At 46.9% G+C, this 15,378-nt stretch overlaps 1 protein-coding gene and 1 long non-coding RNA gene across 4 annotated transcripts in view; one reads left to right on the top strand and one right to left on the bottom strand.

The window, feature by feature from the left end:
* Positions 1–1,275: 1,275 nt before the first annotated feature.
* Positions 1,276–10,688, bottom strand: Igfbp3 (insulin-like growth factor binding protein 3). Of its 2 annotated transcripts, XM_011243665.3 has the most exons (6): positions 8,909–10,688; positions 8,575–8,812; positions 5,209–5,435; positions 4,649–4,768; positions 3,559–3,698; positions 1,276–2,696 (listed from the first exon to the last, which is right to left on the bottom strand). In XM_011243665.3, exons 1-5 carry the CDS (start codon positions 8,978–8,980, stop codon positions 3,573–3,575), a joined length of 783 nt encoding a protein of 260 aa, XP_011241967.1. In that variant the 5' UTR covers positions 8,981–10,688; the 3' UTR covers positions 1,276–2,696; positions 3,559–3,572. The 2 variants fall into 2 exon arrangements, with proteins under 2 accessions (XP_011241967.1, NP_032369.2); NM_008343.2 differs by having other exon boundaries at positions 8,575–9,113.
* Positions 10,689–12,286: 1,598 nt separating this feature from the next.
* The window catches only part of Gm36565, a 45,615-nt gene continuing 42,523 nt past the window's right edge, over positions 12,287–15,378 (top strand). Inside the window, exon 1 of one of the 2 annotated variants that reach the window (XR_872239.3) lies at positions 12,287–12,371. This is a non-coding gene — a long non-coding RNA (predicted gene, 36565). The remainder of the gene's footprint in view (positions 12,372–15,378) is intronic. The other variant, XR_872240.3, reaches the window with a different exon arrangement.

Here is a 15,378-nt window from a genome sequence, read left to right on the forward strand (position 1 = left end):
CCCTCCCCCAAATCAAACCAAACCAAACCTCAAAAATCCCTGGTTGCCAATTGAGCTTTGAAGGAATATTTTACTTTATTTTTAAAATGTATTTCCTGGTTAGACAATAAGAAGTTGGTAGGGGAAATAGCTCACAGATCAATTAACAGAGAAGAATGGGTAGCCTTTGAATTAAAGGGGATGGGTCTTAGCTAGTGAGCTGGAGGCTTCTTAATGACTTCCAGGTCTTCTATATGGCATCACATATGGCTCAAACAGGTTTTGCCCAGTCCTATCCAGGAACAATGAAGTTCCCCATGTCTGCAGGGACTGGTCAGGTGGATTTGTCTCTGAAACAGAGTATTGGATAGCAAAAAGAAAAAAAAAAAAAAGAGCAGTTCTCAGGTTTGCAAGGGTCTTTCTCTGGCAGCAGCTTTCTATGGTCCTTCTATGAACACACTATCGGTTTCCATCCTCAATATAGCATTGTAATGTCGTAATCAGAGGCACTGACTGGCCTGACTGTGAAAACCGCATGCTTTAGCTTAGGGGACCCGTGCATTGATAAAGCCAGCAGGGGAGTATGTCTTTTCCGATTATGTAGTGTGGGACTGGCACATAGTTGGCCAACAGACATGCAGCTGAGCTAAATCTCAGTTGATCTGACTTTCATAGGCTCCTCCCTGTGGTCACACTGTACACCCCCAGATCTCCAAACACCCACACAACTAAACGCTGTGACGTCACCATCACTTCAGATGTCTGTTGGATGACATGGCTCTAAACAGGAATTGGTTTGATGTCATGGTCCTAGGACACACTTGAATTATTTTGGCATGGGACTGTTATTTTAAAACCAAAGTGACTGAAGCAATCGCAGCATCCTTTGGGGTTCTCCCCTTTTTCAGGACTCAGCCCATGCCCCTTCTCCAAGCACAGTGGTGGCAGAAAAGCCAGTGATCTCATTCACATCATCTGCATGGGGAAGCAGGGGCACCGACTGGAAAGGCAAGGAAACAACAAAGGTTGTCATGGAAACAACCTAGTGACCTGCTTTACCTGTCTAGACAATAGCTGCCAACATAACCTAGTGGACCTGGATATTCCTCTGCATGTGGCCCGGTGTCACATGGATGCCAACCAAGGCCACAACAACTGTACCATTGAGCTTCTGGTTAGACATGGAGTCAGCTATGGTATCTATTCATGTTCATGATAGTTTTCTATGTCTAGAGTATTTTGTCCTCTCTGAATAATCTCTTTAGTGACTCAAGACCCAGAAACAGACAAAAGGGCTTTTTTTTTAAATGATAAAAACTTTATTTACTATTTATAAATACATTGCAAGACAAACTTTTCAAAAATACATTTTTCCCCAAAAAACTTAATTAAAAAAATAAAGAAAAGCTGATAGGCAGGCAGAATGTCTTGAGATTCCTTTGTGCTCTCAAGGAAAGCTCTGTACAGCGCATGTCCACCCCGTAGGATGCAGTACAGTCTCCTCTCACCCTGCGTTGCCAGACCTCCTCCGCCTCGGCCTGGGGGAGAGCAGCCCAGCCTCCAGACACAGGCTCCTTTCCTTGGGCGTGTCTGCAGTTATATCACCTAACATCTCTAACACTTCATCTAGGATTATCTAGTACAGATTCTATTATATCTGGGCTACGTTGTATACAATGTTAACAATTAAGAACGTACTTTGTCTGCATATATGCGTGAATTATAAAGAGAGTTTGAGAAGGACCCCAAGATCAACATACAGGTGATTTTCTCCATGCTCTTACCAGGCTCTCAGACAAGCCACTCCTCTTTCCTGTTTAGATAGGAAGATGAAAAGAAATCTGTGTTTTTGAAAAACTGCCTTCCCGCAGCCCCACCTCACAACAAACTTTATTTTGAGAGGCTGGACCAGAAAACATTGTTTTTTGAAGTCATCTGAAGAACTAAGCGCACCATTATTTGCGACATCTCTGAACGTGGAGTCCGATGCTGCTCCTCCCACTTGGGGCTTTCTGCTGGGCCAAGTCATCAAGAAGATGCCTGACAAAGAAAGGTCCTTATCCTTGTCCTTATGGGCTCCCAGAGTGCCCTAGAACATTCTCAGTCATTTTTAGTAAGAGAGACAACACATATCCTCTCCCACAGTTCCCAAGTAGATCAGGCCACTTGCGGATACAGGGCCAGGCCCTTATTCAGAGATGGCACAATAAGGACCATGAGCCTCAGGCATATGCTTCCAGATGTCCGGGTCACTCGGTTATGGGTTTCCCCATTCTCCATAGGGCCTGCACTTATTTACAGGGGATGGAAAGAGGATTTGTCTATATCAGCCACGGAACGTCTGAAATCAAGAAGGCAGAGGGCCAGCAGCATTGAAGCCCGTACTGGGTGGGTGAGTTAGGGGGCAGATGGCATCCGGGGCCTGGAGTACACGAGTGTCTCTCATAAGAAGCAACAGGAAAATTCAAACTGCTTTTTGTTGACTACTGGGAAGTAGGAAGATGATCAAGTTCACTATTTAAATGACCAGAGGCATTTCAGAAATCTGTCTAAACTTTGGTTTGTGTGTGTGTTTGTTTTCACTCAGTTCACCACACTCACACACACACACACATAAAATATATATATATATATATAAATCAAGGCTGTAGCCAGCTGCTGATCATGTTGTTGGCAGTCTTTTGTGCAAAATAAGGCATATTTGAGCTCCATATTATCTAAAAGGAAGATGAAAGAAAGAAAAAGAGTAAGACATACATTGAAATAATTACCTCCAATATTCAGGGGGGGCTCCCCCTTTTGTTCAGCATGAGGGGGTGGACCTCAGTCTATTCTTTCTCACCAAACACCATCAAATACTTTCATTGTTAAAAAGTGCTATCCATAATTAGAGTTATTTTTCCAACTGATGAGGGAAATATTCTAAGTAAAAATGAAATCTTTTTCTGCCTATGAAAATTGTCAAGAAAGCAAAGCATATTTACTCTTTCCCATAATTCCTTCATTTACTGAAAGAAAACAAAATGCTAAATACAATAATATTCTCCGAAATGGTGGTTTAGAATATCAGTGTTACATTAGTTTTATTAGGTTTAAATAATTCCTTTAAAGATCAAACTAACCACAAACTAAAGGAATATTCTAATTTTCAAAAAAAATTATTACAACAAAACTAGGGACATCTCTAATTCAGAAACCAAATATGCCAGGTTCTCCTGGAAGAAAACAGTGTGCTCTAACCCTCAGGACTACTGCGGATAAAGTTTTATTTAAAACCCCCCACAGTGCTTGCTTGCATATGAAATAGTGCATATTTGAAGTCATTTAGAACAGAGCTGAGAGTTTTTGAAGCTACACTGACCCTGGTGTCTGTCCTTGGGGGTGTGGTTAGGTTAAGGACTTTCTTCTCCCTGAACAATCCCCTTTACCTGCCTCTCTCTGGGCCTGGCTGCAGCTCCTGGGCCAGGGAGCCCAGGATGAGGGGTGGGTACCTGGCAGCCATAGTTGCTCCTAGCAATTCCCCTTAACCTCAACCACTTTCCAAAGGAGCTGAGTCCGGGGCCGGAACCTCTGGCTTACGTGGCACGGAGCATCTACTGGCTCTGCACGCTGAGGCAATGTACGTCGTCTTTCCCCTTGGTGTCGTAGCCTGGCAAGGGCTGCCCATACTTGTCCACACACCAGCAGAAGCCCCGCTTTCTGCCTTTGGAAGGGCGGCACTGAGGGAGAGAGAGACAAGACCGGGACTTGAATATCATGTGTACTGGCTAGTTTATGTCAACTCGACAGACAGAAGCTAGAGTCTCTAGAGAAGAAAAAACACCAGCTGAGAAAATGTTCCCAGCTGACTGACAAGCTGACAAGCCAATGATACATTCCTTGATTGATGACTGCTGTGGAGAACGCTACGCCTTGGCAGGTGGTCCTGGTGCTATCCAAAAGCAGGCTGAGCAATCCATGGGGAGCAAGCCAGTAAGCAGTACTCCTCCATGGCTGCAGTTCCTGCCTTGAGTTCCTGACCTGACTTTCTTCGGTGGTGGTGGATTGTGATATCAAGCTGGTTTTGGTTGTAGTATTTTTTTTTCACAGCAACAGAAACCCTAACAGACACTGAGGACAAACTGGTAGCTGGGACCCAAAGTGACGCCCCAGTGTTGTTCTACTGGGCTGAGGCAAAATTATGATGGCCATGGCTCCTGCAGAGCCACCGACGTGTCGGTGGTGGTGTGCATCCATGCACAGCTGTGTGTGCTGGAGCCTCTCTGGGGAGGTTGGAGGGCTTGGTGAGCTTCCTCTGTGCTGGGTCAGGCTGAATCTCTCAGACCTCGCACCCAACCTCGTCTGTAGTCTCTCTTTAGTGGAAATGTGCTGAACTAATCCAATCAGTGGATAGTACGAGAGGCTCAGGCTCCCCAACGAAGACTGCTGTATAAACACTAGAACGTGGGCATGCTGGGGTGAGCACTGTTTACTTTTGTCTTCTAGATTCATGTTGTGAACCGCCCAATTAGAAAGCCCCTGAGCGACGCATACATGTATCAGAAGAGGGGACACAGTCAGGTGGGCAGAGAGCCACACCGGGTGAGGTTCCTGGAGGTAACCGTGAAGCTGATTACCCACCAAGCCAATGGAGATAGCAGAGGACAACATCCCGGGGGACCCCACTCACCTGCTTCTTCTTATAGAACCCCTTCTTGTCACAGTTTGGGATGTGGACGCCTCTGGGACTCAGCACATTGAGGAACTTCAGATGATTCAGTGTGTCCTCCATTTCTCTGCGGCAGGGACCCTGGGGACACAATTGTTGTTTTGACAATGTCACAGTGGCCACAGGACCATCCCAAGAGGAATGTGTGGTGTGCCTCATAGGGATATTCTTCTTGTGACCTTCTCACACAGGGTCCCAGGATAATAACCACCAGCCTCTATCTCTTTTGCTCTCTCCAGAGTAGACAGAGGAGCTGGAAAGTGGGCTAAGAATAGGCCAGGAGGCTTTGGAAAACGCATTGAGTGAAATAAAGGCAGCGTGGGGGAAGTCCACGTCTTCATCTGCAGGGCTCAGCACACTGTTTACTAGTGTGGTTCACCTTGAACCTCCCAAGAGTCTCTGAACGGGAGGTGGGGCTTGGACTGCCTACCTATGAACCAGGCCCCTGGGACTTGCTGCACAAAGGCTGTCTTGGGGTGTTTCCTACTCCCCTTGCCCCCAACTAAAGAAAAAGTTCTCACGTATTCTGTCTCCCGCTTAGACTCGGAGGAGAAGTTCTGGGTGTCTGTGCTTTGAGACTCATAGTCAACTTTGTAGCGCTGGCTGTCCCTGGCGTGGCCTTTTTTGATGACATCCATCTTGGCATGGAGTGGATGGAACTTGGAATCGGTCACTCGGTGTGTGCTGGGGACAACCTGGCTTTCCACACTCCCAGCATTGTGCTCCTCCTCGGACTCACTGATGTTTCCTGGGAGAGAATATGGGTTAAGGAAATGATTAGTACTGACAGTGGGATGATAACCTTGTCAGGGGCAGGTCACACCTACAAGGCAATGCCATTCAACAATTCTTAGTATGCTAAGAAAAGGACAATTGCAAAAGCATTCTAGAATACCGCCTGATGCACGGTGACTGCTTTACTTTAGGAAGCCATCAATTTGAAAGTCACTCTGTGGAATGTGTTTATGAGACAGCTAGCTCCAAGCCCTTCCATAGAGGAGAAAGCAGCAGGCTCCGCCTGCTACCAGCAGGGGGCAGTCACGCCCCATGGGATGCTGCTGTGAAGCTGACCAGAAAACAGGACTCCAAATGTGCTTCAGCCCTGGGCACAGCTGTTGGGAGGTGGGGGTGGGGGTGGTGAGGGGTGTGTGGGAAAAGTATATTTCATTCTCTACCCATTGTCAACAGCACACCGTTCTGGGGATTCTGTCATCCGCCTGCTCTGGTTTCATGTTAAATATCTCACTTCTGGGACCCATAAGCAGGCATGCTAGAGAAGTTTATTTCTGAGGAGCTTGTACATCTTTCAACTTCAAGGTCCATGTGGAGTCTGTGTTTTGGGTGGGAGGGGCATCTTCTTGGGTGCACCCTCTCCCCCTTCAGCAGTGGAGCACACAGAATACAGATAGCACCAACGTATCACCCACAGCTTAGACCTCTAGGTGCTAAAGTGTATTCAATCCTTGAAGATGGGGAGAGGGGAGGCGGGAAGAAAAGCCTCCTAGCTTTCATAACCCAAGGTGCTAAGGGAGCCGGTCCTAACTGATAGGAACGCTGGAAGGTGAACAGATTAATTGAATCTAAGTATGTGACTAAATTTGTGGCTGACCACTCCATTTGCAGTAAGATATCCCCCCCGCCCCAGGGGGGACCCAAGGCCAGATAATTGGCCCCCAACTCTCAACTCTGAGCTTTACAGCTTTAGGTTTAAGCTTCAGATCATGACCATAGAATTCCTTCCCTCCTGACAAAGGGGCTTTAATAGCTTTCTGAGCATGGAGTCCCAGTTGGCATCTGGTTCTGAATTTATTCTGTCTGGGTGCAAAGTTCAGGGCCCCAGCTGGCCTCTCTTTTTTGATTTGGCCTCTCAGGAAATGCCAGGCTGAGGCATCCTGCCCACGAGGAAGCTCTGGGCCTCTGGCCAAGAGCTAATGCTTCGTTTGCTAGAAACCGTCGGAGGTCGCAGCTTCTCCCATCTCTCAGAGGAACTGGCGTGCAGGATCCCAGAAGGCCCTCTTGCCCAAGGAGCCTGAGTTTCTCATCTACCAAACGGCTCCCTGAGACTCGGCTGCAAACCCTCAATGACCTCTTGCCCCCGCAAGCAAAATTCCTCGGGTCTAGACTAGCACCTGGCGGAGGAGAGCCATGATTCAATTTGTAGACTTGGTTTCAATTTGCTTGAATCTTTGTGGGTTTTTTTTTTTTTGAAAGTACAGGGACAAAGGAAATGCTAATATGTAAATGATTGTATTTGTATTTATCTTCCAAGAAGCTGAGTAATTTCTTAAACGTCCCTTTTTTCCTTCTCTTTGTTCTCCTTAGATAGCTGACTACAATAGAACTATTAAATAGGGAATTGTGAATTGTGTCACAGAACTATATTTTTTCCTTCAATGGATATTGAAGCCTCCAAACTCTTTTGTAATTAAAGCTCACATCAATTTTTACTACAGTGTTCAATGGTGATTATTAATAGAGGTCATTAAGGCTTAACTCAAAATAGCAATGCTAGTATTTCTTAAGATTGCTTTTGGTATACCACAGAACGCACTAGAAGTTAAAGACACACAGGCAAATGGCATGATTTTGCCTTTGTCTGAGTCAGCGAAACAACTGGAATCTTGCTTTGCCAGGAATCCAATGCTTCTCGGGGATGAACATACCAGGACTTGCCTGTACCCGGGAGTGTAGGTCAGCAGCCACAGAAATCATAAAGAGACTCTCTACCCAGCTAGCCCTGGTCCTGGGGGCTCGATCTGCACCATCTGCCAGCCTGGTGTGGGAAACCGGAGAATTCTAGCCTTCAGATGTTCAGGGCAAGAACTTGACTCACATAACTAAGCGAGACTGGCTAGGAATGCTGGCCATTTAGAGCAACAGCTAAGAATGCTGGCCATTTAGAGCAACAGCTGCCAAATCCATTTAAATGTTTCTGTTTTGTTTTGTTTTTTCCTTAAAGGAACGAAGGATGCCCTTAGAGTGACTGCCTGCTTGGTAGGGCTTGCAGCAGGAGAGGTAACTGTTAAACGTTTGCATTTTTCTCATTGGCGCTGTCGCTGTCCCCACTGCTGCTGCTGCTGCACCTAGGTCGAATTAGAAAGAGTAACATTCCTGGGTCGTACTTCGCATTTCTAGTCTCTGCTTTGGCAGGGAACCGGCCTGAGTCTGCATCCTCTGCACCAAATGCAGTCTCTGAATCTGGAAGGCGCTGCTGCAGAGCATAGGATGGCGCCTATGGGGCCCGAACCGGGCTCAAACCTTTTTGCAGCTCCTGGTGACACTGAGCAGTTTTGAACTTTAGGTTTCACAGTTTCAAAGACACCAGTGCTCTTAATTTCATCTCGTTAGTTTTTGGATAAATTGGGACACAATCCTGCGTTGCCAATTAGCCCGTGCAAATGATAGGATGTTTCAAGACAGGTACTGTTTCCAACAGCGTGGCTGCCTGCAAATACCTTCATGGTCCGGATCCAACCCGGGATTCCTACACTCAAGCTTCCCTGGGATAGACGCGCTCCTTCCCAATTTATGAGGAATGAAAACCCAGGTCAACAGCTGGGTTACACAGACCTAAACCTGGGTATCCCCGCTCAGCGAGGAGACTCTCCAGTGACTGGGATCTGTCCACTGGCAGTCTCCCTTGCTACCCGCTCGTCCTGGCACTGAATTCTACCTATTTTCACAGAGCGCATTTTGCAACTTATAAGAAAAGCTGTACTTTGAGAACCAAGCAAGAGGAAAAATGGGTTCAGTGCCTCACTCCGCCTCCCAGGGTCCATTTTCCAACCTTCAATATGAGCCAAGACAAACATCTGAAGATACACTCCCTGCCACCCTCGTCGGGTCCCAGGGAGTTGCGCGTGGCGCACGTGGCAGGGACAGCTTACCTGGAGCAGGTTGGGAGGGGAGGTAGGTGCTTAGGCTGCCTGCAGCGCTGGCGTTGGCGCAGAACCCGCGGCCATTCAGCAGCGCCCTCAGCGGGTACTGCTCCGCGGGCCGCGGCTGGCAGCGGAGGCCGGTGCCACAGCGCTCCGTGTAGACGCCGCACGCGTCGCCTTCGCGCAGCGCGCAAGTCAGGCAGCAGCCGCAGCCGGGCTCTCGCACCAGCTCCGTGCACGCGGGCGCGGTGGGCGGAGGCGCGCACTGGGACAGCGCACGCGCGTCGCACGGTTCGCAGCGCACCACGGGGCCCGCGCCCACCGCGCCCGCGCCAGCTCGCGCCACCGGCGGTCCGCGGAGCAGAGTGAGGGCAGTGAGCGCAGCCGCCCAGAGCGCGGGGCGCGCGGGATGCATGGCGCCGGGTGGACGGCTCGGTGGAGGGGAGCGGAGTGGAGCACGCGGGATGAGGCGGCGGGATGAGGCGGCGGGATGGGAGCAGCGAGCAAGCAGGTCCTCAGCGCCCAGTCGCCGCTCTAAGCTCGCATCTGGGCAGCCCGGGCGCGCAGGCCGATATATAGAAGCCGGGGTGGCGGAGGACACGCCCCGGAACGGCGAGGGTGGGGGGTGGGCCGGCGCAGGCTCCGCTCCGGGGCCCGCGCCTCCCGACGAAGCGGGAACGAGGACGGGGGCGCGCTGCGCGCGTCTTCACCGGGCACCTGCTCTCTGTGCGCACGCCCTGTATCAGGGCCACCTCTTCACGGGTAACCACAGGCGCTCCAGGCCACCTTGCGTCTCTAGAGTCCCAGCCACTCCAGGGACTCTGGTCTTCTCTTCCTTCAATGACTCCCAGCCAATTTGGCGTCCCGGACCCTATAGCCCCTCCCCCTGGATGGCTGGCTAAGCTGGCCTTTCCAGGGATGGTTTATGTTTGGGAAGCTGGCCCGGACCCATTCAGCGCCTGTGTACTTTGTAAAGTTCCCGCAATGGAATTCCTCGTGTAGGGTATGCTGTATTAGGCATTTCCCAGCGAGAACGCGCAGATCACTTTGAGGTCTGGAGAACCTTAGAGCTCGAGGTTTAAATCTGCACCACGGGCCACTTTAGCTCCCAGAGTCTCAGCACCGCACAACCTCACGCTGACAGCTATGGGCGCAAAGGATTTGCTTTTCAAGGAGGTAGGGACTCAAAATACTCAAATACGTCGTTGCACTTTCCCAGATAGGAGTGAGGACAGTTTTTTTCTTTTTAAAGATGAGAAGTTCCTCTAGTTCTTGTTTGGGAGAATCTTTTTAGCGGACGCATCTGCGTTAAAATAACTACTGAGACACTGAAGCATGCATGATTAGTAGCCAAGCAGCCCTTAAAATGAATACTGTTCACAACGAGTTTTAGTCATCGTTGGACCCCTATACCAACTTCTGATGTGCTCCAGTGCAGACTGGAGTTCTTGCTAATCCGTTCATTCTGACTTGAAATCCAGGCGCAATAGCGCAGCTATTGAGTTCTTTTGTACGAGTCTCTCCAAAGTCTGCACGCTCCTCCTATAGGTGACCAACAGAGGACGCTGGTGGTCCAGAATTGAATCGACAGACTTCGCGGTTTATTTATTTATTTAAAACAATTCGTGGATGAGTGGTGGGAACTTGAGAGACCGACTTGGAAGGAGACTTTCCTGGATACTCTTGAGTTGTTTACCATAGGCTGGGGAGATTGTCTTTGGGGAGATCTGTGCAATTTTATGCAGGAAGCAAATTAAGACGACTTCCCCCACATATCCCTCCGTCTATCATGTATATCTTATCTGGTGAAGTGGACATTCATCCACCCGTGTGTCTTTACATCTCCCTGTATCTGTGGCTCTCTCTACAAATTTATATCCCCTTTAAAAAAATTATGTCTTAATTTTAGTAAAATTTAGTTCTCCCTTATTTGATACTATAAATAAGAATGATAAAATTTTGGACCTTTACAAAGAAAAAAATATGAGACCCGTGAAGGCCAGAGCTGCCAAGACACAGCACCCCCAGTTTTTGCATTATTCCTTCCTCATAGAGTTTAGGTCGTGGCTAGAGTTAACACAGTCTACCAGAAAGTGTCCCAGTTGTTCCTTCTTTTTTCCCTATGTACTAACGCTGAAGAACAGGGCCTCTGACTTCATTGGAAAATTGAAAGAAAAAAATCCCCTAGGGTTACACTTGTTCTTTAAATAACCACAGAGACCTTGACTCCAAAATTAGAACAAGGTTTAGTATCAAAAGTGATTCTAGATGTGGCAGGCCTTCTCTCTGTTCGATACAATGTTACCCACAGAAGCAGTCCAGCACTTTTACCCAGATTTATCATCAGGCAAGGAGACAGGGGACGCCTAGAGTGAATGGCTTCTTGGAAAAGAGAAATCAACTTGGTTCTCTTCACAATAAACTGAGTTCTTCCATTCTTCCTTTGCAGTTTGAGAAATGGGCGCTTGCTCCACCCGGGACTCCTAGGGGGCGCCAAAGCGCCAGGCCTCCACCCGAGTTTACTGGCATCTTCGAGATTGCACAGGATTGGTTAAGTGTTTTATATCGACTGTCATCTCATTTATCATGAAATCTTGCACCAGCCAAGTACATCCATGGCACTGACATGAGGGGAATTTTGTTTTAACCTTTAGCTGTTTTCTTTTGACAAAACTTCAGGGCACCCTTTCCCTCCACCCAAATGATTATTTCAAGAAGGATTTGGATGGGAGAAAATGTAATTTTATGTTGACATGCTGGCTAATTATGTCAAACTTTAAAACTGGTGTTTGTGGTTATGAGTGTAGCATGTACAGAGATGTGTTGCTCCCCTGGGATGGTACTGGGCATTCAACTGTGAATAATGAGAGTGGGCAGGAATCTCACCTTTGTCTACCATATCGGTCTTTCCTCTTCTGCTCAGGGCTGGCCAAGCAAGCAGAGAGCCTCAAGACCTTAGCACTGTGGACAGCAGGCTCCAGATATCTCTCAGAATGTGACTGGCGTGGCTGTCATTCCTACTGACCATTCCTAGCCTTTGGTTAGAAGGTGCAGACTCCCAGGGGCAGGTGATGCTGAAGATCTTTGTTTCCAGGACTCAGTGTGACTCAGCCTAAAGCTTGAGAATTCCCTCCAGGGACAGGTGGTGACAGGAAGCTTCATTTTCCTTCCCTCAGGTCATCTGCTGGCTGAACCTCCCAGAATTACATAGTCCAGACTTTATAGGGACCATTAGCTGCCAAAAGTCATTACCACTAATAGCACTGCACTTAACTTACCCGAAGAGCACCACTAAGCCATGTACAAAGGAGACACAGGCAGTCCAGAGGAAGTCAGCAGAGACCAAAGGCTCATGTGCTGTGTAGCCAGAGAGAGCAGAGGGGCCTCACAAGTGTTGTTATCCCAACAGAGGAAGGACAAACCTACTCAGGTTACAACAAGCTTCAGAACAGCATTGCTGGCATTTGAGTCTCACAGAGCAGAGAGGCCAGCAGAAGGGGCATAGGAGCATAGAGAAACACTTAGAAGAGACAGTGTTGACCTTGCAAAGTGTACTGGGGAGTAGGTGGGATAGAAGAGATGGCATTGGAAAGAGGTTGGGAATCTTCAGAAGTAGTGCTGTCTGGTTTGGCAGAGGTTGTGGTGGTTTGAGTGAAAATAGCTGCATGTATGCCTGTGTGAGAGTTACAGTCAGTTGTGATATGCTGGGATTTGAACGCAGGTCCTCTGGAAGAACAGTCAATGTCCTTCACCACTGAGCCATCTCTCAAGCCTCCACAGCTGGGTCTTAATGTGGTGTTCTTAAGGTAGGAGCAGGGGCTGTCTTTGACTACAATTGCCTGCCTTTGTATCCTTTTCCCCTCACTGGACTACCTTGTCGTGTCTAGCCTCAGTAGAAGAGGTTCCTAGTCTTACTGCGACTTGATATGCTAAGGCAGGTTGATATCCATAGATGGCCTCCCTTTTTCTGAGAAGAAATGGACGAGTGGTAGATTTGGGGAGGTGAGGTGAGAGGGAGGGTCTGGGAGGAAAAGAGGGAGGGGAAGCTACAATCAGGATGTAAAGTAAATTATTATTAATTTAAAAAAGAAAATGGTCCCATAGGCTTGTTGGAGTAGGTGTGGCCTTGTTGGAAGAAGTATGTAACTGGGTTTGGGCTTTGAGGTCTCAGAAGCTTAAGCCAGGCCCGGTGTCTCTTTTTCTGATACCTGTCTGTCCAGATGTAGAGCTCTTGGCTCCTTCTCCCACACCATTTTTTCCTGTATCCCATCATGCTTCTTGCCATGACAATAATGGACTAAACCGCTGAGCTGTAAGCCAGTCCCAATTAAATGTTTGTCTTTATTAGGGTTGCTGTGGTCATGGTGTCCCTTCACAGCAATAGAATAGTGACTAAGACAGAGGTGTATGGCAGGCTTCTGGGGAAAGGGATAAGACATGTTCTGTAGAAAAGACAGTCATTTTGGGGAGACTCTTTCTCTCTCTCTCTGGAAGGGTGCTTCTGCTTGGTATAGTAATGTCCTGGCTGCGATGGTTTCTCCTGAGTAGTTTTCTGTTCAGACAGCCACAACAGCATCCATGCAACCTACTCAGGGGCAGACATTTATTTTCCTCCATTTAAGTAAAGGCAATTCCTGTCTGCTTCACATCTAACTGTTAAGCAAGTCAGTATGTCAAGAATAGTATGAGAGGCTGGGAAATGGCTCAGAATACACATGAGGATAATGCTGGCTCAGGTGCCCCCTTCCTGGTTTTCTAACATAAAGCAGGTTCCTAGCCTTGGGTATAGGATGTAGTGGTTTAATAGTGTGGCTAGGAGTGATTCTTAGATACGTGTTGCCTGGTGAGCAGGAAGTCAGAGCTCATTTATGTGTTCTCCTCACCTAAACAAATTTAAATGTGAAGTTTTGCTCTTAAGTGGGTGCCAGCTCACAGCCCATATGCCTTGTCTCTTTGTTTCAAATGACAACCTGGACACATTTTTTGTTCCCAGCCTTGGAGGACCATGTATTTGGTCTTCACGAAGACATAAATTTAACAGGTTTGTCTTTGACCAATGAATCTAGAAACAAGGACAACTTTGTGTGTGTGTGTGTGTGTGTGTGTGTGTGTGTGTGAGGGTTATCTGTGTAACAATCTTGGCTGATAGGAGCAGGGGATTAAGGGAAAAAGCTTAGTTATCTGAACTCTTCTCTCAGGCTCAAGCCAGGTGATAGGCATGGAGTTCTTTAACTCTTTGTGAGCCAGAGAGAAAGGAAAATGAAAAAAAGAGAGAAAGTCAAGCACATACATAGACATATATGGATACATAGACACATACTTTGGCTGGACCTGACAATCTGTTTTATCAATTCCACAAATATTCATGCATACTTACATGCATACACATATACCTACACACGTATGTATGTATAGACACGTATGTATAAACAGACAGACATATACATATATACACTTGGTGGATGGAGCAGAGCCCCAAAAGCCACACTTTTGTTTCTTCTCTCTGGTCTTTTATGCCTTCCTAAACAAAAGTTCGTTCTAAAATTACCTCATAGATGAAATGTTACACGAAAAATGTTACAGAAGGATGTTGATAGTAAGTTCAAAGTAGTGCTTCATTCTATAAGCTCAGTATACGTTCAAAGCAACAGTTTCATATGGCCTTGCTTTGTCATAGTGCACACCTGTGGCTTCATCCTTGAACCTGACCTAGAAGGAAAATTTTCCCTCGATCACACATCTGTCCCAAGCCTATGTCTCTTCTTAGTGTAATTGTGAAAGCTCATTGTATTCTTTATTATGCACACTTTACTTACTCTTCTATGACAAGGAGGCACATTTTATCCTTGATTCTGATCTTATTACATCTTTCTGGCAAATAAAAATTTTCAATGTTGAAATGACTTCATTCAGATTTGACTAGGTTTCCTGTAGTACCAAGATCTTATTGTGCCAGAGCTTCTGTACTGTGTTTAGTTCTCATGTCTCCTATTTACCCATCTGTGATGTTTCTCATTGCTTAAGACCACACACACACACACACACACACACACACACTTTTTCTTTTTCTTTTATTATTTGAGACAGGGTTTCTCTGTGCATCCCTGGCTGTTTTGACCAGGCTGACCTTGAATTCACAGATATCTGCCTTCCTATGCTTCCCAAGTGCTCTGGCTAAATGCATGTGTCACCCAGCCAGGCTTGTCTGTTTAGTGGTCGAGTGTTTTGAAGTGCATTGCTTGGTGTGTATGTATGTGACGTTTCTTTTGCTAGAGTGGACGTAAAGGATACATCTTCTTGCATCTTATTGAGTATTCATATCTCATCACAAATCACATCATGGCATCCATATAACTTATTACTATGGTGTTGAGTCGGGGGTTCTCTGACTGGCTTCTATTAAAGTTGTCCCAGCTCCATCAAATAAATCAGTGACCGCAAGAGCGCGTGTAAGCCTAGAGTCATTAGACTCATTTGAATGTTTCCTAAGTCACCGAGGAGCTTTTGAGTTCTGAGTTTTCTTTGTTAGACTATTTTAAGTTATCAATAGACTCTTCGAAAGTCTTACGACCCAGTTTTATGTTCATTCATACAATTTGCTTATGATATTTTCTTATCGTCTTCCTTGGACAGGATTTATAATTGAGGCCTCTTTTATGTGGCATTCGTTATTTTGCTCTCCTCTTCTCTGGTGAACAGCTTTGCTTGTGGTTTGTAAGTTCTGTCATTAGTTTTTCCAAGACCAACTAGTTTTTTAGGAATGAAATAGGCTAGTGTTCTGTTGCTCGTTTGCCATTTCATTAGTCTATGTTC

The sequence above is a fragment of the Mus musculus genome, chromosome 11, assembly GCF_000001635.26.
Source record: "Mus musculus strain C57BL/6J chromosome 11, GRCm38.p6 C57BL/6J".
Taxonomy (NCBI): Eukaryota; Metazoa; Chordata; class Mammalia; order Rodentia; family Muridae; genus Mus; species Mus musculus.

Coding starts and splice junctions, on each gene's coding strand:
- Igfbp3 (NM_008343.2), bottom strand. CDS start 8,980: ATGCATCCCGCGCGCCCCGCGCTCTGGGCGGCTGCGCTCACTGCCCTC. Junction 4,769..5,208: donor CTAAGCGGGAGACAGAATAC/GTGAGAACTTTT, acceptor TTGTGTCCCCAG/GGTCCCTGCCGCAGAGAAAT. Junction 3,699..4,648: donor GGTTCTATAAGAAGAAGCAG/GTGAGTGGGGTC, acceptor TCTCTCCCTCAG/TGCCGCCCTTCCAAAGGCAG.